The sequence below is a fragment of the Lontra canadensis genome, unplaced genomic scaffold (assembly GCF_010015895.1).
Source record: "Lontra canadensis isolate GAN:19392208 unplaced genomic scaffold, GSC_riverotter_1.0 scaffold1, whole genome shotgun sequence".
NCBI lineage: Eukaryota > Metazoa > Chordata > Mammalia > Carnivora > Mustelidae > Lontra > Lontra canadensis.
In genome coordinates, this window is record NW_022630995.1 from 9,700,783 (window position 1) to 9,725,315 (window position 24,533).

Sequence of the window (24,533 nt, forward strand, 5' to 3'; positions counted from 1 at the left end):
TGCAGGGAGAGCACAGAGAAGAGACAAGGGTTGAAAACCAAACTTGGAGGCACACAGACATGTGAGTTAGGCAGAGAAAAGGGAGCAAATATCACTAAAGAAGCACAATAGTGTCATTGGAGAACAGGGTGCTAAATAGTATTATGTACTGCTGAGCACCGTAGATGGGGGGTTATTTCATGATGAGGGAGTACTGAGAATGTTAATTAAAGAGGAAAAGGAACTCCACGAAAAGGAGAGATTGAATACAGGCAATACAGAGTTAATTTTTTGGAGCAGAGCCTTTGGAGTAGAAGCAGCTGGAGACTTAGCACTTACCTGGGACAGAAAAAAAGGCAAGCAAGGTAGTTGTGAAAAAAGATCAGGAATCAGCCTCACGTAGACTTATCTGAATTTTAGTTGTGCTAATTTTGGGGAGGGGAAAAAAATCCTATAACTTCTGTGGGTCTCAGTCTCTTTCTAAAGTAGTGATAAAGATGACTCCTTTTCAGGGCATTGAACTGTTGCCATAATGGGGGTTGGGCTTCTGGCACTTGCTCTCCAGACATACCCTCCTGAGGACATACCCCTGACCGTGGGTCTCCCTGCTCTGACTACTAAGTCTTAAGTAGCTTCTTCCTCTCCCTCTGGTCCCCTGTCTCATCAGTCAGCTTTATTATCTTCAGAGCACGTATTCCTATCTGGTATGACCTTGTCTGCATGTCTTTTTCTTTTTTTTTATTTATTTATTGATTTTTGTCTGTGCATGTAACAGGTTTTACCTTTTAGAACATAGTGATGGTAAGAACAGAGACTCAAACTCAATCATGGTTCTGTTTCCTGCCCCAAGGACAATTGGGCACGTGGTAACTGTTCAGTAAATATTTGATAAAACTATTAATAAAGGTAGTTATTTTTAGTCTGTGATTGGAGGTGAGAGAAGAGAAGAGAGTCAGCTACCTACTGTGAGTAAAAGGAATATAGAATATTGGCTGAGAATCCAAGTAGGGGTGTGTTTGGAACTTTTTAGCTCTGTAAGAGATGAGTTGTGGAGAGAGCACTGTTTCTTCTTGTTCATTTCAGAATGCTTTTTTGTCCAGCCCAAATTACCTAGACATGTTTGCCTTACATAAACCAAGTCTCTCTCTCTTTAAAAATCATACCTGGGTATCATTTATTTTCATCTATATGAATAATGGTATTCATAATGGCTAACAATTTTACACTTGCAAGGGCCAGCACTATTAAGCATATAAGCATATAGTCACATATACGAGCTCATGTATTCCTCTCAACAATCCTGTAAGGACAGTACTATAATTAGCCCATTTCACAGATGAGAAGACTGAAGCACAGAGACAAATAACACGTGCAAGGTCACATAGGCAAGATCAAACCCAGGTAGTCTGGCTGCAGAGCCCATGCTCTTACCCACTCAGCCGTACTGTCTCTCAAGACCTAATCCATCCATCGAAAAGAAAAATGAGTGTTGCTTTGTTGCAGCCAGACAAAGCTGTTCATCAGTTAGTCAGACAAAGCAGGTCCGACTGTCCTGCCAGGGAAATGTCCTGGGAGAAATTGTCCTGTCCGGGAACAAACCTGGAAGGAGTTTTCCTTTCCAGGAAAGGAATACTTGATGGATTGTACCTTTTCCCCCTCTCACATTATTGGCAACACCTTCTAATTTAAGGTCATCTGAAAATTGAATTCATGTTCTGTTTACCCCTTCTTTCAGGTAATTTAATAAAAGCTCAGGGCTCAACCCTGAACACCTCACAGATGATCTACACACATCCTAATAGATTGGCTCACACGGTAAAAAGATATTTGGTTTTACATAGGTTTGCATTATGTTATGTCAAATATATGACTTCTTAGAATATTTATCCTTACACACCCAAAACACTGGTTGTAAATTTCAACCCTATCTTTTCATTTCTTATTCAGTTTTTCCAGTGATCTATTCTAGCGTCTCTTTCTTTTTCCCAGTATTTTTTAGAATACCATCATATTGATCGTCAAGAAATCCTTATTTATAGTAAATTTAGAATTCAGTTCCTCATTTCCTTAAAATTTACATGAGGAAGGTTATGAAAGCAAGTGAGGTTGCTAAGTTCTCTTTCTCAATATACTCACACACCAATTTCTTAAATTCAGGGATAGCAAACCACTGTCAATTATTCGAAAACCAGCTGTTTTGTGCAGAGTAACAGTGCTGTGGTCTGTGGGTCTGTGGAAGTATAGCAAGATGGGGAACACGACTGGCTCTGGAGCCACACTGCCTAGGTTTTCATCCTTTGCTGCGTCTATTAACTGTGTGACCTTGGGCAAGTTACTTGACTTCTCTGGGCTCAACGTCTTAGATGTAAAACAGAGATGGTATCTCTAAAGTTGTTGCAAGGATTACTTGAATGAATATAAAGTATTTAGTGCAGTGTCTGGAATCTGGAAATCCCTGTATAATGTTAGCTGTTGGTTTTGGTTGTTGTCGTTTTTACTTAGGGAAAAAATCACTTTCCTTGTCACAAAGAGTTGTAAAAATGCTTTCTTAACAAATATTATTTTAGTTCAGCTTGACAGATTCAAGTGGTTCATTCAGCATGATGTGTTTTTAGTTCATTCTGTATATAATTTATTGATTGTTAAGATTTGTGATTAATTTGTAGTCAGATTCTGGGAGTTTCTCTGTGCCTCTCCTATGTTTTAGTAGATGACATTGAAAAACAATCTAAATAAAGATGTCTTCAGTATTTTTCTTAGCTTTCAAGAGTCAAATGACTTAGTGTTTTCCTTAGACTAGAATATTTTAAAACTCTTATTTAATTTTAAGGAAGTTATTTTATTTATGTGTAAATATAGGGAAAGGCAGACATAACAACTGGTGAGTAAATACCTCCAGGTGTATTAAGCCGCCTTTACCCCCCTCAAAAATGTGCATACTGCCATCTGCTGGAGAAAGTTTTGCACATTGAGGTAGTATTTTTGAAAAAATTTAAGCATCAAAATTATTTTCCCCATAGTTTTTTTAATAGATATCATTTAAATTACGTCTTTCATTCGATTGAGATTTCAAGTGTGAGAGTCTTCAAGTCCCTTTTAAGTGAAAACTAAGAAGGAGGCAGTTGTATTTCTTGTTCTATTCATGTAGATTATGAAAATACATCCAGAAGGCTTTCAAATCTTTTCCAGGGATAGATGGAAGGTTGCTTAAGTTCTTTGTGTTTTTCTGAGGGCAGTTGTAGGGCATTTTGCTAGATCTGGACAACAACCCTTTGAAGCAGACAAAGCAAGTCCAACCATAACTGGCCAATGAGAAAACAGAGGGCCCAGGGAGGTTAAGTGATCAGCCCAAGGTCACTCAGTCTTTCTGGCATGGCTGGGTCAGAATCCAGGTCTTTGAATATCTTATCCTATGGTGCTGATTATTTCTTCAACTTATCATATCCTGTAGGCCTCTGAGTAGAAAAACATTGCATCCTATTGTTAATAAGGCTAGCTAAATGAAAAACAGCCCAATTCCTAAGTACATTTTAAAGTGAATAATGTATTTTTTAAAACTTTGAAAAGCAAAATAGTAAGTGATATCCAGTGCTTTGCATTGACACCTAATGCGCGTTGGTTTGCCATATTGAAGGAATACTTTCCGTTCTGTATACATACTATTGCCTTCTTTTTAGTGATTTCTACCCATAATAATTTATGCATGTCCTATGACAGTTTCACAAATGTGTGCTGACCTAGGAGGTTCCCTGCTTGATCTTTGATTTGGTTTCTGTTGGCATATCCTGCTATCTAATTAGCCTGGCATCATAGTGGCTTTGGTTAAGTAGTATTTTTCATCTGGTAAGTGGTATCTTTGACTTTTAAAAAAGTAGCCTTCTACTCCATCATTTTATAATGTAATATTACCATGGGGAACATAAATTTTGTCCTTTAGACTTCCTTGATATTGTAGTGATTTTAAAATTTCCCGAGTACAGGCGAATTTACTGATTTAGGGTGATTATAGATTATACTAACTCAACTATCATAAGCTGTTGGTCAATGTTGCCACCTTTCCTCCATGTGCGAGTCTAAGATTTTCTGATATAAGTGTCTCCTGCCTTTTCAAGTATAGTGGTCACTGCTGATCTGTCTTCCCTCCTTCTGTCATCTCTGCTCTAGAAATTTTTTTTTAACCTAACTACTTTAGTTTAAAATGATATCATTCCCCTATTTTGTGTATTTACTGGCATTACTTTCAGTCTTTTTTCCTTTTTTAGCATCGAATGCATTTACATTTTGCTTACATAAAGCTGAGTACGCGGGAGTGCAGCCATGTTGCTAATTCAGAGCAGCTGACTTACAAGAAGTCTCTTGGAATGTCCCTGAGTCTCTGGATGAATGTGTTAGTAACATGCCTGGCTTCAGACTTTTTGCTTGCATTGGATTTATAATGTTAGGAATTTCTTATCAGATAATTAAACCAGAAGAGGAAGGAGATTCAGTCTTCAATTAGGCAGGTGTGGAGTAAGATAAGAGAATGTGACCGTGACCGAAAAGGTCATAAGAAATCACAGCTTTTTTGTCCAGCTTTCAGTCTTTTCTTATATTGACCTAGAATTTACCTTTCTCAGTTGAAACCCATGGTTTTTGTTTATTTCCTATAGATATATGGAATAAATTGAAGCTAGTAAGTCTTTTCCATATGGCAGCTAGTAAGTCTTCTTTCTTGGTTTTTCTTTTCTGTTTGCTCTATTCTACTATTCCGTAATTCTCACTCACAAATTTTGGGGGCACGCGGTTTGTATGAGTTCAATCTTTTAATTCTCGCACCAGCCTAGTCTGGTAGTATTCCTATGTCCCTGCGACTGAGGCGAAGAACGATGGAGACCATACAACAATGAGGGTTTGAACCAAGAGGTCAACTGAGAAAATTGGTGTCAGGCTTTAGGCCACGGTATCTCCCCTTCTTGATGTGACACATTTTCGAGGTTTCTTGCTTTTTGCTCTTCTCTGGGTATATACGTATTTTTATAAGACATTGCAGATAAAATGTATTCAATACTTCAGGGATACCCTGGCCTCCCAAAGCAATGGCTTCCTCTTGGGCTGCATGTCTGCACATTACAGAGGTTTTTTTTTTGTTTTGTTTTGTTTTTTTAACTTGGCTTCTCTCAAACAAGTATGAAATTGGGTCTTGCCATCCTGTGTGTGTACGTGTGTTTGTAAACTCTATGTGTGTGTGTGTAAATGCATTTTTCCACTTAAGAGGATTCTACATTTTCTCTTGTCAAACCATACTTTGTCTTTTTTAGTATCTACTCATGTCTGCCCCCCTTTTTAATTTAACCTCCGTCTTTGCAGTCCTCTCTTTTATTCCATACAAATTTAGTAAGTATGCCTTTAGTCTAGATTTCAGGCCGTGATTTTTTAAGGTGTTCTCTACGGTCCCATGAGATTCTTGAAATAGTTCAGTTGGGATTTCTTGCTCCCATTTCTCGGTCAGTGTGGTACTTCGTAATTTTATGATTCGTGAATTTTGTAGGAGCTTTTTAGGACATTCTTTCATTCTTAAGTTAGGTTTCTTTTTAAAGTCTCTTTAGGAGATTATGGTTCTCTTTTCTCTGTAGGGTTTCTGTTTGCTGTGCCTACAGTCTTCTGGATCTCGAGTCAAACTGCACTTAGTTTTCCATCTGTATTTTAGTTATTGTGACAAATGTTCAGTCCCTGTTCCTGAGAAAAGCTAAGAATTTTTGTGATCTAGTCAGATAATGCCATCTTTCCCATTCCTGCCAGCATTTGCCACCTTAATAAGCAACCTTCACATGCACTGATTTTACACCAGCTTAATCAGAAGATACAACGACGGGCCACTTCAGATTCCTATCTGCCCACCACTGACCGTGCACTCATCAGTATAAATCTGTGGGGACTATGACCTCTGAGGTTGCTTCAATTCTAATATCTATGATTTTAAAGTATACCAAATGACTTTTTGAAATTTCAGCCCGACTTCAAAAAATTAAATAATAAGGAGTGACTGAATTTAGCTTTTCTGAACTATACCTAAGCGTGATATTCATTTAATGTGCACTTGTACGGTCCCCTTAGTAATTCAGGTATGGAAGGACTTCTAACACTATAGGACTTCTAACTAATCATCGACTGAGCTGCCCCACTGCTAGAGCACTGGGGGGGCTACCCGCTCACTGGCCTGCAGATAAGCCACAACAGCTGCTGCACACCAACTCCATTTCCACGGGCTCTCCCAACTGGACGTAGGGCGGCTTGTGATGACATGAGCACCAGACAAATGCCTCTTTCTGTTTTCCTCTACATGACCATGGCTATGCTCAGCTAGTAGACTCTTATCTGAGTCACCCACTTGTGGTTGCTTTTGATGAATACTATATGTGGGTTATAGCACATTGGACTCTTTCTAACACAGCAATAGGTTAATGAAGCCCTTTTAAGGTATCTTCTCCATTGTTCAAGGTACGGTGGGGTTTACAGAATCAGTAATTCACATACCTGAGAATTGTTTCAGAGCTAAAGGTGAGAGAGTTCAGCTTAAACCAAATTTAAAAAAAAAGTGACTTGACTCTAGCACTTATCATCACATGGCTGAGCCCTAAAATGTTGTACATCTCATGAAATCATTGTGTCACCCTTCTTTTAGCAATGATCTGCTTTGTTTCCAGGTGAATGAAATTTACCACGATGATTCCCTCGGAGTGCATATAAATGTGGTCCTGGTGCGCATGATAATGCTGGGGTACGCAAAGGTAAAATGCCTTTAAATATATGAACTATGAACGTGAAGGACTGGGCTAGCAAACGTAAGACTGCATCTCTATAGCTGCAGCTAACACGTCGCACTGGTGTCTCACATACACATAGCGGGTTAGAAGTGAGGAGGAGAAAATGCCACAATAAGCATACATCTCCCAGTCTGAGTGGATAATGATTTTTGTGCCGATACCGTTTGCTTATCTATCTAATGGAGTCACAGGTAGTGATCCTGGCTCTAGGCATGACCATATGAATGAAAACAAATGGATATAATTGTGAGGAAAGAGAATTCCTCAGTCTACCATTATCATCAAATTCGTGAACCATTTATTCCTTTAAAACATCTCTGCTGCATGCCTACTATGTGTCAGATGCTTTCTAGGTGCTTTGAATATATCGGTGAAGAAGAGTAGCAAAGATCCTGGCCCTCTCTTGGTTTGTGAAAAACAATATTTTACATGTATATCATTCCATTTAAGAAAAGCGAAGTATACAGTGGATATTCACTTAGAAGAGCTCTATTCCTTCTGAAAACAAAAAGTTAGGTCAAAATGCACAGGTAGGAATTTCATGTAATGTAACTAACTTCAGCTGGCTTTAAAATGGCAGTTGATGTGTCCTTATCCTTAGAAATAATTAAATGGATGACCTTGGTTTCTTCCTTTGAGAAAGTACCTAACTTGGCAATTTTCTTGATATTTAAAATTACATGTCCCCCTCCCATAATTAATCCTCCTGATTATGAAATACTAAGGAAACTATGCCTTTAGCAAACAGGAAAAAAATCCATGTGTTTGCATTTCATTATGTATGTAACACCCACTTATCATTATCTGATGAGAGTGTGTCATTGATCTTTACTTTATTCCCCAAGCCTGACCTACTTTGTCACTAACACTAAACGCAAGTCGACTCCAGCTGGAGATGTTAACAGCCCTCAGTGGGTCGTTAGATGATTTGTTTGGAGAAGTATGTGATCAGCATATAATAAACCAAGATCATTTTATTCAGAATGTAAACACCGATAATGACATTTGCTGAAATGTAACAAAACTCTCAGCCTGTCAGCCAACTAGGTACTAATGTGGGGCTCCAAATTCAATTTCTTATTCAATCACAACTACTCTGGAAAGTATGGATACTGAGTTTTTGAAGGATGGGCACCTTTCCCTCTAAACTTTTAACTCCTGATCATAATGTGGTAGTAGCATTCCAGGCAATGTCAGTCTGTCTCTTGCAAATGCCAGATAAGAGTACATCTCTCTTCATTGCTCTGAGGTTAAGAAAAGGATAGTTGCTTTTTTCAGTGTAAGGTTTATGTAATTGGGCCATTTCCTGAAATGAAGATTTGACCAGCTTTGCCAGCTCATTGAAGAACTTATATACTTCACCTTTGTTGCTCAATTCTGGGCAAATAAAAATAAAAATTTTAACTGAAGACCTTTAACAGCTCTGGATAAAAGTGTCACAGCAGAATCTTTTCTTCTTCTTCTTTTTTTTTTTTTTTCCTGTTCTTAATGTCTATAAAACTAAGAAATCTGAGCTGGATTAGGAAATGGACTACTAGAATCTTACCCCAATGATTAACATTGAGTTGCCCAACAATAGCAAATGTCAGCGTCACGTGTCCCCAGTGACATGCAGTCACCTGTCACACAGGTACCACTGGTCGTCGTTCAGATTTCCTTCCTGGGCGTTTAGAATCCCCAAACAAGAATAGGTATATGCGTAAGCCCTAAATGATATTGTCAAACCTCATTGAAATATTGCACTTCTTCAACACACCATTTCCTCTTAGTCCATCAGCCTCATAGAAAGGGGAAACCCATCCAGAAGCTTGGAGAACGTGTGTCGCTGGGCTTGCCAACAACAGAAGTCTGATCCGAACCACTCTGAACACCATGATCATGCAATTTTCTTAACCAGGCAAGACTTTGGACCTGCTGGAATGCAAGGTATTTCTATTAACGTGCAGAAGAAAAACTCAAGGGCATGACTTTCCAAAAATAATCCTAAATCAAGGAGTCTGTTCAAATGTTCAGCTCCCTACCATCCTTTTCCATCATGCATCAGCCAGGCACACACTTTCTTTCTATTGCTTCCAGTGACTTCTGTGGAATTCACAATGTTAAATGCCACTTAAATGGTATAATAAATTATACTTGCCTTTAAAATAATGACTGTGCATTTAGGGTGTGGAGGGGATCCTGTAAAATGGGATGTGATTTCCACTAACCGCTTGGAAAGGGAACAGAGATGCCATGAGAAATGATTGCCGTCAAAGAGCTTTCTTCCAAAGTCAGCTTGCATTTATCTAATAAATTCTGATGTAGACTTTGGAAAAAAGTAGACTGATGAGTTTCTTTTCAACATTGATGGAATTTCTGGCTCCCTTTATCAGTACCATCATAGGAAGGACCATTCACTAAAAACAGAAAGACGGGGCTTTGTTGGTGGGCAGAACAGAATGGTAACCCCAGGCAGTTCCTTCCCTTAGGGAAGGAGAAAACGCAGACCCAGTGCATCTTTTTAGAGACCATTACCTGTGTGTGGCTTTCCCAAGAGAATGTGGCATAATGCTAGCAGCAAAATAATACTGCCTCTGTTTCCTGAAAAGCTCCCCCACCCCAGGCAAAGGTCCAGTAGTAGCTCTTAATAGGCTTTCTCATAAAATGAAAATAAAAGTAATTGTTATTCTCTACAGGATATGCTCCAGTCACAGGCATGTGTCATCCAGTGAGAAGTTGTACCCTGAATCATGAGGATGGTTTTTCATCTGCTTTTGTAGTAGCCCATGAGACTGGCCATGTGTAAGTCACTGTTGACAGCTATAAAGCGAAAAAAAAGGTCTTTTCTTTCCCACTTCTCTCAGTATTGTTCACACTTTGGGCAGAGTACATGCCAGCATGCAACTCTCGTTCCTTGCCAAGTGTGAGGAGCTGAAAACAGGGAAGAGGTCATGCGCTGAAACTAAATAAGTGACTCTGGCTGGCGGAGGACCCCCCCCACCCCGCGCTTTTCATAGCGATGGGACAAGGAGGACATTTCTGTCAGTTTGTTCTCTATTTCACAGTCTCTGGGACTCCTCCGCAAAAGCCACATTAATTTACAAAATGCACAGCCCCCTGAACTGATTTCCAAGAGTGACATCCAGCACAATCCATGGCCCCTCTGTTTCTCACGCGTGAGGTCTCACTTCCGTTGCAGGCTGGGAATGGAGCACGACGGACAAGGCAACAGGTGCGGCGATGAGACGGCTATGGGGAGTGTCATGGCTCCCTTGGTGCAGGCAGCATTTCATCGTTACCACTGGTCCCGGTGCAGCGGCCAAGAGCTGAAGAGATACATCCAGTGGGTCCCCTTCTGTGTGTCCCCAGAGTATTTATGTCATAGCCTAACACAGACATGAGACTGACTTTTAGGATTTGACCTTAACCAAACTCCCAGTGAATGAGAATTGTCACTCATGATAAACATTTTCTTATGACTCAAAGCTTTTTGGCACAACAATCCCATAATGTAATCACAGTATTTTAAGCCATAAGCCTAGAATTTAAGAGGATTTTTAACTCTGGTCTCCTTTTAGTAAATTCCTTATGGAATCTCTGGTGGTCAAACTTGAGTTGGGGACTAGGAGAGAGAGGATGGTCATGTGACACCCGCAGAGAGTGCCACATATGCCCTGTAGGATGGGGGCTGGGATCTGTGTCATCCGACCACGTGGGGGTCCTGTGGGGGCCATGAATAAGGCTATTACAATTCTACTGTATTCCTGAGTCATGTTTGGCTTCTTTTTTGGGATGAATAAGGATGATGGGTCTTTTTCTGAATGGAAGTGAAACCAGAAACCTTAAAAGGTAGGACTCTGTGATCTTGCTGTATGACTGGATGAAACTCCAGAGTCTGTAACCTAAGAACAGTTTTTCTTTAGGATGTGATAAAAAAACAAAAAAAGTGAACATTTAACGACATGAAATATTTTCCTTTTTACACAGTTCCTACGACTGTCTCCTTGATGACCCTTTCGAACATGATTGGCCCAAACTCCCAGAACTTCCTGGAATCAATTACTCTATGGATGAGCAATGTCGTTTTGACTTTGGGGTTGGTTATAAAATGTGCACTGCGGTACGTCATTCATAGTCAATTGAGATTTTGCATCTTGAAATCTATTTGCTTCACTCCTGTTTGGTGAGCCTCATAGGCTCACTGGTTCAAGCGGAAGACTATCTCCCCATGATTTTGTGTTTGACGTGTCACTGTGTGCTGAGGCTAAGAGCTTCAAATATATTACCCTGTTTAATCCTTGTGGCCGACTAGATGGGAATTGGTATATTTTAATTTTATAGACAAAAAAACCAAGACTTACAGAGATTAAGCAACTTGCTCAAATCACGCATCTGGTAAATAGGAGAGCTCGACATTGAGACTGAGATGGTCAGGCTCGAAGGCTTTATGCTCTGTCGCTCCCTTAGTTTTTGTGACCTTCAGGGATGACTTCTAAGCCTTCAGTTGATTGTTTTTCATTAGTTTGTTGTCTGGATTTCATGTATCTGTGACCATAGGGAAGGGTCGTCCTGGTATAATCTCACGTGAGAATCCTATGGTATAGCAGGAAGGTCAGGGATATGGGTTTTCTACAGTGGCTCGGTGGGCGATCAGAATGTGGGTCTCATACTTACTAAGTACATGACTTTAAGCACTTTATTCAATCTCTCTTAGTTTCCTTGGGTGTAAAAATGTGGATAATGATAGCATTTATCTCACAGATTTGGTATCAGGGTTCAACCTGATGCTGTAATTACAGTGCTTAGCCCAATGCAGGCACATGGTAAATGGGGTCCAGGAAAGCCCGTCCCCCATGTGGCTGTGCACATTAGAGCTGTGTCACACCAAACTTCTACATCGAGCTTTAGTAGTTCAGAAAAAGAAAAGGAAGAAAGGAGGGGCTTTTTATATGTTGGAGCAAGCCTTATGTGTTAGAGCAGAGAAAGTAACTATCTCAAGGTACTGGGAAGAAGTTGATCTGCTGTTTGGAATCTTCCGTGTGGGACTATCTACAGCCATTTGGTCGGTGTGTAATGTACAGGCTGTCAGCCCCTTATTGCCTGCATCAATGCTTTAAGACCTGAGAATTCTAAAGCTTTGCCCCAATGTCACAGAAAAGTACAATTTCTAGATTAAGTAACAGGAATTAGAACAACAACAACAAAAGAAAAAACAAAAAACCCCAGGTCCAAAATGACTACAATTGAAAAAAATAATAATAAAAGTTCTGTCCATGAGGCTATATGTGGGTAATAAGTACAGTGAAAAATCAACATGTGAATTAACTGGTGTTTGATTTTTTTTCAAATCTAGAGAATGGTAAGATATTTTTAGTTACAAAGACATCAGACAAATGAAGACCATATGCAAATATGTGTGCTTATGCATCCATTTGGGTATTATAATGTGCTGTTTTAGGAAAACAAAAAGAATTCTCACGTGTAAGAGTGCTGCAATTCTAGTTTGGCTGGTATTATCTCACTTATAACCATAACTAATACCTTACTTATAACTCAGATTCTCAGTCATGGATTGTTTTGAGTATTAAATATATGGAAAATATGTTATAAACTATATGAATGCATTGTGAGGTTTTGTTATACCTAGAACACCTTATCTCACATAGCAAGCCTTATAAATATTTTCTGCTTCTAGTCAGCTCAGTATTATTTACAATCTGACTAGTTCATAAAGAGAAGCTCTTTTAATAACTTGAGAGCTTCAAAACCATCTTAATAAGTTTTCACATTTAAAATGGTCATGATATTTACAGATTCTTTAAAATTCCCGTATTGTCTGTTTGAAAACCACGAAACAGAAATGGTATGCAGAAATGTTGAAGAGAACCGGAGAATCGCAAATTATTATTTATCATTGATATTTTAGAAAAGAAGAATACAAGTATCCTTTCCTTGGAATTAATTTGGGATTAATACTTGGGCAGGATTTTTTTTTTCTTATCATGCCACAGCTGTTACTATTAATTTAAAATTAAAATACTCAAGGTACATGACATGAAGAAAGTGTCCACAAGGTGCTGTCGGACATATGTTGGTATGACTTGCCATCTCTCTTTCATTGAGATCCTGATTCTCTCTCTTCCAGTTCCGAACATTTGACCCATGTAAACAACTGTGGTGTAGCCATCCCGATAATCCCTACTTCTGTAAGACAAAAAAGGGACCCCCACTTGATGGGACCGAATGTGCTGCTGGAAAAGTGAGTATATCTATTTATACAATGAGGATTTAAGATAGGTTTCCTCATAACCATCTTTAGACACCTGGAAAATTATGACCCTTGCTGTCATCATGGTGTCTGGGATTTCATTACAGTAATGCACCAGCATTGTTTCCTAGGGCTTCTATGGCAAATTACCACAATCTTGGTTGCTGAAAACAACAGAAAGGATATTTTCTCATAGTTCCAGGAGCCAGAAGTCCAAAATCAGTTTCACTGAGCCAAATTCGATGGGGGGACTGGGCCGTACTCTCTCCAGAGGCTCGAGGGGAGGATCTGTTCTTGCATCTTCCAGCGTCTGGGGGCTGCCCGCATTCTTTGACTTGTACTGCATCATTCCGGGCTCTGCTTCCATGGCCACATTGTTTCCTTCTCTTCTGTGTGCAGATTTCCCTCTGCCCCTCTCTTATAAGAATGCATGTGCTATGCTGGCAGTTAGGGCCCGCCAGCATAATCCAGGATAACCTCTCCAGCTCAACATCCTTAACCAAATTACATCTGCAAAGAGTATTTTCCAGATACGGGTGTTTACAGATTTGGGGGATTAGGATGTCTTTGAGACCACCGTTCAGCTACTCCTGATAGAATAGGAAGCAACAGCTCAGGGGAGTATCTGGGCCCCTGCTGATGGGATTTGATTTACTTGCTGGCGTCCCACTCCTTGTGAAAGCTGTCCAGAAATAAAGTATCATATGAATTTATACAGAAGATTTGGCCTTGCTCCTTGGGGAAAGATGCCCAGAGGTTTTAAATCTCGAATTGTGTAGTCAAGATTGAATGCTCAGAAACTGGCCAGGGGCCAAGCTACACTACTCATAAGGGGAAAGTTCACCAAACCCCAAACAAAGGCATGTTAAGAACTCAAGTTGAAGAGCCTTGACTAGTTTGGAAATAAGATATTATAGAAAGGACCAAACCTGGCAAGGAAGATTTACATAGCTTTAAGTTCTTTTAAAGCCATTTAAAGCTCTATTTGAAACGTATGTGAACTGTATTTGCTCTGATGATGCTAATAATAATAATAATGATAAAGAAATCTGCCATTATTGGTGTTTAAACTTTGTTAGTATTATGCTAAACAGATTACATAAAGTGTGTTGCTTTGGAAAAAGTCAGTGTTACAAACTTCCGACTGAAAAAAAAAATACAAGAGCGACAAGGAATTGATTCATTTTTGCTTTATGAAATCTGTATCCTGTAAATCAACTCTGAACATCCAACTTCTCTAAATATATTTATGTTATATTTGAATTTACCAAATTTGAGTTTTAAGAAACATTTTTATTGTAGGTAGGACAAAAAAAGCAAGTCGGAATGTTAGCGGAACTGCTACTTGTTGAGCACCTGCCGTGTGCTGGGTACCGTAAGCCAGGTGCCCCTGTAGTAGCAGCGCTCCAGAGTTCCCACTAACTTGCTGTTCCGTTGGTCTCATCCTCTCCACAATCATTTCTGGGCCCCGATATTCTTCATCTAAAATGTAAAGATAACAAAAGCCCTATCTATCTCTCAGGATCACTGTGAATGAAAATTTTGGAACATATCTAAGTGTTTTGAACACTGCGCATGTTTTAGTTAAGTTAAATAATTCTGGAGGAGCATGTTACACTTAAAAAGACCCCGATGATCTAGCTAATGAGGGATAAAGGGTAGAGTCATGCCTACTATGCAAGTTAGGTCCACAGATCATTCTTACTGGTTTTGTTTGATTAGTCATTTAAGAACTTGTCTGCATGAGTGAATTTGTTTTTCATTTTATACTTAAAAGTGCAAGTCTAAATTGTCATATTTAGGTTACCTTATTGTTTTAATTGTACTAGGCTAATTTTAAATGCATTTTTACCTGCGGGGAGAGAAGAAACAACGGCCTTTAACTGGTGTAGTTGTATAATAATTTGAGCGTTAGCTTATGCCTGATTCTCATACTTGCCTTTTATCATCTTCCTAAGTGGTGCTATAAGGGTCACTGCATGTGGAAAAATGCTAATCAACAAAAACAAGATGGCAACTGGGGATCTTGGACCAAATTTGGCTCTTGTTCCCGGACGTGCGGAACTGGGGTCCGTTTCAGAACGCGCCAGTGTAACAATCCCGCGTGAGTAAACTCCTGTAATTCAGTTATTTTTGGAGAGACGAGAAAATGCTCCAGTAGTACGTTATCAATATTCTGCTTCATGAAGTACATGTCAAACACCAAACATGAAAACCAGGGGTTTCAGTGTCTATTTTGGGTAAAGCTCTATTCATCAATCTCGTAAAGCGTCGTCACTGGCAAAGACGAGGCTCCAGTGAAAATTCGAGATCTGGGAAGCCATTGCCGTGTAGAAGTCCTCAGGAGCTAGGCGGGGAAGCCCTGGCCCTGTGCTGGTAAGGCCTGGGCCCCGAGGCTGGAGGGCCGCTGCAGAAGCCCGGGTGTGTCCATCAGCCGGTCAGCCTGGGAGCAGCTCCAGCCAGGGGCTCACTCCCTCCAGGGTTAGGAGAGCAACACAGCCGAGCAGGACCACAGAAGGACAGCGAAAGAAGACCGAGGCACTGGGGGAACAGCTCCGCAGTCCCCCACTCAGACTAAATACAAGTCCCTCTTGGGTGCTCAGCAAAAGCTTAGGGCCTTCTTTCTGGGTTTACCAAGTAAGAAAAGTGCTTTCTTCAGTCTCTGGCAGCAGGATGGCTCCGAGAAAGTTTCTCATAAAGAATATCAAATGTCCCATAGCTGTTTTCATGGGAAGAGATGCCGGTAGTATTAGTGGAAGTAACAAAAACAATGAAAATTATAGTAAGAGTGGCTAAGGTTCGCTATGACCCATGCTGTGTCGTAAGTATGTTAAATGTGTTAACTTGGGCAATCCTCTCCATTGTTCTCTAAGGAAGGTGGGATTATTTTTCACATTCTGTGTAGGGGAAAGCTAAGACGTAGAGCTGTGATCAAATTTCTTTGGGTTACATATACATGTGTTATGCATGGGAGGAGATATAATTTTCCTCAGTCCATATATATGTTTTTAAAATTTTTTTATATACTTCCACTGTGCATTCAAAATATACTGTTGGAAATGCTGATTTAAGTTGAGTTTTTGGTCCCCATCTCCCCACCCTATCCCAGACACGCACACAGGGAGAGGATGGTGCTTTTGGAAAGGGATGGAAATTAGGAAGTCTGAGTTCATTCCCTTTGTGCCCACAGCTCAGCCGCTCTGGCTTTCTGCCTTCGAGCGCTATGTCTGCAAGCTTCAACTGCTGGCCCAGAGCCAAGGGGCCTTTTTCAATGTTGTCTTTTCTTTTAGGCCCATCAATGGTGGTCAGGATTGTCCTGGTGTTAATTTTGAGTACCAGCTTTGTAATACAGAAGAATGCCCAAAACACTTTGAGGACTTCAGAGCCCAGCAGTGCCAGCAGCGTAACTCCCACTTCGAATACCAGAATACCAAACACCACTGGTTACCATACGAGCATCCTGACTGTGAGTAGACGCTCGCTGTCTTTCCCGCTGTGTGGATGGGGGTGTCCGAGTGTAAGCCTTGTCAACACCGATCCCTTGGACTCTTACTCGGTAAATTAGAAAACTTGGTGTTTATAGGGGTAAGTCCTGCTGGTTTTCTAAGAGCAAGGCTCCTATAGCCCTTCCCCTAGAGAGGTGAAGACTGTGGGCTAGTTCCCCGCCAACAACATTCCCACCGTCACTACAGAAAAGACCCGTGGAAAGCAGCCCATAGGAGACATGTTGCATTTCCTTGTTTGACTGGCATCTTTCTACTAGGAAACCCTCTAGAATTTTGTGATCTTTCCTTTTTGAATAACTAGAGAAAAAACACTTTTCTTTTACAGTTGAGTCAGAAACGAGAACATCATGACTTGAGAACTAAAGGCACATCATAACCTTTTACTTTTGTACCGTATCCTAGTTATTAAAAAGACACTTGGGGATTCCCTTTTAGTGTTTCACTTTATCCCTCTGAATTTTTGGTTATATGTGTTCAGATGGGGACATCTCACCATACTTCATAATTGTGTGGCTGAAACAAGATGGTTACATGATTACCATATGACACAATACACTGCTGAGTTCAGTTTAAAAGCTGTTTTAAAGAAAAGATGCATCCACATAAGAATTCCAAGTTGTAATGGATCGAGAGGAAATGCATTATTTTTTATTGGTTTCGGGGAAGCAAGTCACGTAAATTATATTACATTTAACTAATGAGATCCTACATGAGGCATAAACCATACTCAGTCATTGGTTCCAACAAAGGAGAAACCTTTTAATTCTCAAAGTGTCACTGAAATGCAATTGGTTCTAATTAAAATTTATTGAAGAACTGTGGTCAAATCCAGGGTTGACGTCAAACCTGGTGTGCCTGGGACAGTCCCAGTCATTCCTCTGCAGTTCTTAAATGCAGCCATTTTTCACTCTCCAAAGTTTCACAGTTTAGATCAGCCATGTGCCAAATATGTATCCTTTTCTGCTATTCTTTCTTTCATTTATTCATACAGTGTTTTGTTTTCGGGAAACCATGCAGAAACTCCGTATTTTAAAAATAAAATCACTGTAGTGTGCAAATATGCCACTTTCTGTACGTAGTCGATTGAATGCTCCGTCTTTTGCAGCCAAGAAAAGATGCCACCTTTACTGCCAATCCAGAGAGACGGGAGATGTGGTGTACATGAAACAGCTGGTGCATGACGGGACACACTGTTCTTACAAAGATCCGTACAGCATATGTGTGCGGGGAGAGTGTGTGGTGAGTCCGCACGCCTTCCCCGGAAGCTTCCAGTGCTCTCGTGCAATTCTGCTTTGACTGTCGCTCATCTGCATGTTTTCGAAAGATGGTAACCCTGTCTTATCTGTAAAATCTGTAAAATCTGTAGAATCTAGGACAAGCTGAGGAGGCCTAAACTAAATGTGGGAGAAATTTCACTTTTCATAACAATGTTTGGCCATTGGCAGAACCGAGATTTCAATATATCACTTTTCCTCCTCTTCCAGCCAAGTGCCTTTTTCTAAGCTACTCCGATCCCTCTGGTTGGGGATACAACAGCTCAGGATGGACAGTGCCTTTTTTGCTTTGAGTATTTTACTAGGGGTCATCTACTTTTACACTGCAGAGCTTTTTTCGAAAACGCAATGCTATACGTATTGTATCTTTTATTTAAAAAAATAATAGACATTCTCGCATGCCCTCTCGTTCTCTCTCTTACTTTCCAATTGATTCTAAGTTTAAACACTGAATTCCAACTCAGAACAAAAGAGGCAAAGATGCAAAAACTGGGTTTTGCCCCATTGAGACTCTTTTTTAAAAAACTGCGGTTGACTTTCTTGTTCATGTTCCCAAGTTGAACTGATATGAAATCAGCCTTATTAACTGAACACGTTAGTCCCGTCTGTTTCTTCTTCATTTCAGCACAACCGAAGTGTTGTAGGAATGAATCTCAAGTATGCAGAGACCTCACATTTGAAATGAATTTCCCCAGAAAGTAGAATCTGACTTTTGTCCATCTCTCACCCTCCCACAGTATCTGGTACATCCAACATGTGGTCGTCGTTGTCTCTCCCCATTTTCATTCCAAACTTCTGAGTGCGGTGGCTTATCACGTTCCCTGACCCTGCATTGACGTCCGTGAAGGGGCCTATTCCCAGTTCAGAAAACCTTCAGTGGTTCCCTGTTAAGTGCATGTGAAAACATAAATTCTGCCTGATATTCAGGGCCTTTCGTGGCCCGTGCTTTGCAAATCTTTCACTGTTCTTCCCTTTTCATACAGCACTAACTTTCCATTGGCTTAAACATGGCATCAGTATTGCTCTCTGAACCCACTTCCCGTGAGCATACAATGTCCATGGCTCTGTTTTTATCCCTCTGCATTCTTGAAATGCCTTTCGACAGGACCCTGTGAAAATCACCAGCACTTTTTTAAGTCTTTTTGTTGGTTAGTTGGTTGGTTGGTTTTTAGTTTCAGAGATAGAGTTTAGTGATTCATCAGTCTTACACAATACCTAGTGCCCTCATGTGCCCTCCTCAATGCCCATCACCCAGTTACCCCATCCTCCAATCCCCTTCCCTCCAGCAACCCTCAGTTTGTTTCCTATGATTAAGAGTCTCTTATGGTTTATTTCCCTCTCTGATTTCGTCTTATTTCATTTTTTGTAAAGTTTCGTTTTGCATCCCTAGACAGCTTGTAAAGCTTATGCTAATGCCCATCTCATCATTTTATTAGTCATCTTTCCAAATAAGAGAACAACGAGGGAAAAATACCATCTCACTTTTTGTCTTCTCAGCATCAACAATAATACCTGTGCTTAACAAATGTTTGATGGGTCATGCCTGTGTGTTGGGGTAGATATTTCATTAGACTGGGGGGATTTATCCGAGAGTAGATTTTAACCTAGAGTACAAGTCATTTGACTTCATAGTAGTTCTTCAAAAAGATTGAGGCATTAAAAATCAGAGCTAGAGTCAAGGTTTGGTCAGACTGCGTCACTGTAGGCTCACGATAAAACAAATGGTTTGTCCTTGTCTAGGATGCTGACCTTCACTCAGCATATTAAAATTAGTCATGTTCAACATATCTTTCCAGAAAGTGGGCTGTGATAAAGAAATCGGTTCTACTAAGGTTGAGGATAAGTGCGGCGTCTGTGGAGGAGATAATTCTCATTGTCGAACCATAAAGGGAACATTCACCAGAACTCCCAAGAAGCTTGGTAAGATGAGGTCTCTCATGATTTTGGTATCCTTCTCTATGATTTGTACTTTTTGAGATATCTTTTAGGAATGTAGCTTTTTCCCTATAAACATGACAAAAAATTAGCTGCTGATTTATTTTTATTCAGATTACCTTTTCTTTTCTTTTCTTTTTTTTTTTTTTTAAGATTTTATTTATATATTTGGGAGAGAGAGGGAGAGCAAGCACAAGAGAAACATAACAAGCATCAGCGGGGGGAGAGGCAGAGAAAGAGGGAGGAGCAGACTCCCCGGTCTTGGGGGAGAAAGAAGCATACTCCCTACTCTTTCGGGAGCCCGACGCGGGGCCCCAGCATCATGACCTGAGCTGAAGGCAGACGCTTAGCCGACTGAACCACCAAGACACCCTTAAATTACCTTTTAAGGAACTAAAAATCAAAAAAATAAAAATAAAAACACTTGGACTAAATTCATAATCCATGGCATCCACGATGAAAAATTGTCTACTTAATTTAGATAAAGGACAAATAAAATCAATATCAATTATAGTAGTTAGTTGAAATATGTGTTTTGTTTTATTTCGTGTTTTTATTATTTATTTATTTTATTTATTTGTTCCTTTGTTTTCTTTCTTTCTTTCTTTCTTTTTGAGAGAGAGAGTGTGTGCAAGGGGGGAGGCACAGAGGGACAAGGAGAGAGAATCCCAGGCAGACTCCCCACTCAGTGTGGAGCCCAATGTGGGGCTTGATCTCCCCACCCCTGAGATCATGACCTGAGCAGAAATCAAGGGTTGGACACTTAACTGACTGAGCCACACAAGTACCCTTATTCTGTGCTTTTAATAAAACACATTAGACATAATTATTAGAATTGAGGGTTATTTTGAAATTTCTATTCACATAAATTGTTGATCAGAAGTTTAAAAAAATCACAAAATTTTAAACACAACTTTTAAAATATTGCATTAGCTGTATTTCTTTTATTTTAAAGGCGAACAAGTATATCCTAATTATCAATCTATAAATCTAGATTCCATATTTCACATAATTTTAACAGTTTTATATTACACAAAATTAGGTACACAACCAAAAACAACCCTGAGATATGGTTGCTTGTGTGTGTAAATGTTACTGTTTATTTCAGAGTCAATGACTTGGACTTAGGCATACAGTGAAGTTTCAGCAGATACGGAGGAAAAAAGTACAAAAACGTGAACTTATGAGTAATTTTATAATTATTTACCGGAATTTTCATCAAAGATTTGGATACAAACCTTTATTATGGGACGATCTTTTTTCGTTTCTAACAGTTATGACTCAGTTTAGTTTGTGACAAATATTATTCAGTTTATGGGGAAAATGTCTCTGGGAATTCATCATTTAAAGATAATTTGGTGTGGTGCTTCCCTTGAGAAACTTCTCTTCCATTATCCCTACATAGTTGGCTTACTCTCTGGTAGAATGATAAAATAAGACAAAACAAAAATAAAGATAAGAAATTGGTTACTTTGAACACATGGTCATAGCAGGGATTTTCCCTTTTAGAAGAAGAGAAAGTATAAAAAAGGTAGTCTTCATCCAAATGGAATAATTCTCCCAACTCATTATACTCTCTCTACCCCTGCTACCACTGCTACCCCTGCGCAAGCCAAGCACACACAGACCAGTTCTGTTCTTTGACATACCCAGTGAGGCAGAGCTAGGTCACTCCGAAGTGTTTTTTTGTTACCAATCGTTTTGATATTCCTGTGCAATCATTTAATAGTTAAATGGTTAAAAAAACAAACATTGTTATTTCTGGCTGAACGTACACAGACTTAAAATGACATGTTATTGTTTTGGTGGAACACCATGTAATTTTCTTCATTTTAGTGTGAAGCAATTAAGAGTGCTTTCTCTATGGCAGCTCTAGTATTCTTTTTGGTATAAAATCATTCATAGTATTCTAGTTCCATAAAAATCATTCATAGTACTCTATTTCCAGAGTAAATTAATGTAAAGAAAAAGATTTTTGCCATTCATCATCATCCGTTAATCATCCATTCTGTGGTATGAGGTCATGACGCGTTTTTTTTCAGGTACCTCAAAAATTAGACGAAACCTGCTAATCAAGGTCAGAAGAGAAGAAAGATTTCCTCAGTCCTAAAGACTCAGACTATTCAAAGATAATCAATCTAACACCCATTTCTTTGTACTGGTGTTGTCATCATAGTCACTCAATAGACTAATTAACGTTTTCCAACAGGGAAACATTTAAGCAAGAGGTGCCATACAGAATTCAAGTTGCTGGAAAATGAAACCTGCAAGTATTCAACTTCCAATCAGCTTTCTCATTTCTCATTCATTCTTAGTCTTCTTTTCATTGACTATTAACTATAGTAGCTAACTATTAAAAATGCCTTTTGACCTTCAACACATAAAATTACAGGATTATTTGCTCTCTTACCGAATAGACTCTCTATAGCTTATAGTATAGTCAATGAAACGGCAAGACTTTGGTAAACATGAAACTTTCACTAATTAAAAACATTCTATTGAAGGGAAGACAAGAGGCACCTTCACTTTACCCAAAGGAGCTCATAATATTTCTCTTGCTGAAACAAGGGAAGCTAAAAATGTACTGGGTAAGTTGTAGCAAACTGCAGAAAGATGGGCATCCATAAATGGCATCAAGCTGTTTTGCTGTGCGTGGTCGGCAACTAAACACGCTACGTCTATAACCGTTGCACACTCAGAACAGACATGCTACGTTTTACGGGCGCGACTTGACCCAGACTCAGGTACTGAAAACCCTGACCCCAAAATGACTGTGCCATTGAGTTAAGACAGTAATAAATATTGTGGAGAAGATGAGTAAATCTACCCACAGGTGGATATTTATTGTCCATATAGAAATGACAACCATACTTCTTTCTGATAACATCAGCGATTGTGTATTTATAATGGAATTTCTGTCACACTCATCTCGCTAGGATGTCAGTTGGATGGTAAGGTGTCAAATGCATCACCTCCCTCTAATAATTTAGACTTCCTGGATAAAACATCCTGATTTCTACTTGTCCTACTGTTGATTTATAGTTCTGATCTTAATTCTGAGTGATCTTAAGGTAATTTTTAGGACGTGTGACAATACTAAGATTTGTTTAACATTGCCTGTAATGGGATTGATACAAGATTTTAAAACCCAAGGCAATCTACTTAGCATATTGATTTCATGATTTCTGGATTAGAAGATTGAGTTTAGGGCACATTTTTAACACAGGGTATGACGTAACTTGTAGATCTGTTCCAGCTGAATGGTTTGGTCCTATCTAAAAAATGTATTTTCAACCTTTCCCATAATAAAACTTGTTCAAGGCTTTAAAATTAATGGCTGAGCATAAGAAAAATGAAAGCCACTCACTGATCTTTCTTAGGAAATTTCTTTAGAACAAAGCAGGCTTTAAATGTGAAGATATTTCATTAATTAGAAGTTTAGCTATCTGTACTTGCCCTAAACCTTTTAAAATAATATGGAGACAGATAAAATATCTCAAGAAGTTCTCCAACTAAGTACACTAAAAACTGGCCCCACTTCAAAAGGGTGGTTTAGAAATCTAAAATAGCTTAATGTACAAACTGGACAGGTTACTATGTTGTACTATGTACACCTGAAACTAATGTAACATTCTGTGTGTCAGCCATACTCAAATTGAATAAATTAATAAATAAATTAATTAATTGAACAGCAACGATGACGACGACAACAACAGAAAACGATGACGACAACAACAGAAAACCAAAACTCACAGGGGGAGACAGGAAAGTATAATATTTGCCTGAATTGTTGACACAATTCATGGTTCAATACAAGATAAGTGACTGATAGGTTAGAAACAAGATTAACCCCTCCCCTCTTAATACAAAAAAATAAAATAAAGTAAAATAAAATAAAGTCTCCTCTAATCTCATTCCAGTTGTCACAAAAACTACCAAAGCTTTGAAGTTCATTTCTGAAACTGCTTCTTTGAGTTTATGGATGCCCTCTTCTGCATGCAGGAGCAGTAAGAATTTCATGCTCGACTAACCATGGTTGTTGCTTTTGTTTCCTTCTTTGCTTTCTCCAATATTTACTACACATGCAAAGGGTACCTTAAGATGTTTGATATACCCCCTGGTGCTAGACATGTGTTAATCCAAGAAGACGAGGCTTCTCCTCATATTCTTGGTAAGTGTTTCTGTCTGCTGGCTTTGCTGTAGCATGCACTTAGAGAAATGTCAAAGATACCACATATAGAGAGAGATATATATGTAGATGTATGTGTATCTATATGTATACGTGTCTGCATACATAGATATGCAAGATTCAGAATTACATAAAAATGCATTACTGGTTTTCAATGGTCATTTCTCCCCACTCTTCTTTCTTTAAAACAAAAAAAAATATTCAAAAATAGAGCTTTAATTTTTGGTGAAACCTGGGTTGGTTCATTATTTATATGAAGAAAAGGTTATTTGACAAGTTTGTTACGCATTTTTGCTCTGTATGGGGATGAGAAAAAGGAATATGTTCATAAACTGCACTAAATTAAGGAAGAATATCAGAAAAATTTGCCATAGTTATGTTGGCAAATTAGTTCTGATATTTTGGTTGATGCCATACCGTATGCCTCTCCTTACTCTATTGCATTTTAAGTTCTTGTACGGAAAAGCCAGTATCTGTGATGCGTCCAGGTTCTGCCTGGCACAGGCAGATCCATTTGCATGGCTGGTTACAATTCTTTCCCTCCTTTACTAGAGGATCATGTAAAAATGTCATTCTAAAGGTTTTTTTTTCCGAAGTGTA

General features: G+C 39.2%; 1 protein-coding gene across 1 annotated transcript in view; it reads left to right on the forward strand.

The window, feature by feature from the left end:
• The window catches only part of ADAMTS3 (ADAM metallopeptidase with thrombospondin type 1 motif 3), a 248,705-nt gene that overhangs the window by 200,541 nt on the left and 23,631 nt on the right, over positions 1 to 24,533 (forward strand). Inside the window, exons 6-16 of the mRNA XM_032842910.1 lie at positions 6,663 to 6,746; positions 8,552 to 8,708; positions 9,458 to 9,563; positions 9,961 to 10,104; positions 10,749 to 10,881; positions 12,907 to 13,020; positions 14,988 to 15,133; positions 16,320 to 16,495; positions 17,641 to 17,774; positions 19,606 to 19,729; positions 23,835 to 23,915. Of these exons, the coding sequence (XP_032698801.1) occupies positions 6,663 to 6,746; positions 8,552 to 8,708; positions 9,458 to 9,563; positions 9,961 to 10,104; positions 10,749 to 10,881; positions 12,907 to 13,020; positions 14,988 to 15,133; positions 16,320 to 16,495; positions 17,641 to 17,774; positions 19,606 to 19,729; positions 23,835 to 23,915 (1,399 nt within the window). The remainder of the gene's footprint in view (positions 1 to 6,662; positions 6,747 to 8,551; positions 8,709 to 9,457; positions 9,564 to 9,960; positions 10,105 to 10,748; positions 10,882 to 12,906; positions 13,021 to 14,987; positions 15,134 to 16,319; positions 16,496 to 17,640; positions 17,775 to 19,605; positions 19,730 to 23,834; positions 23,916 to 24,533) is intronic.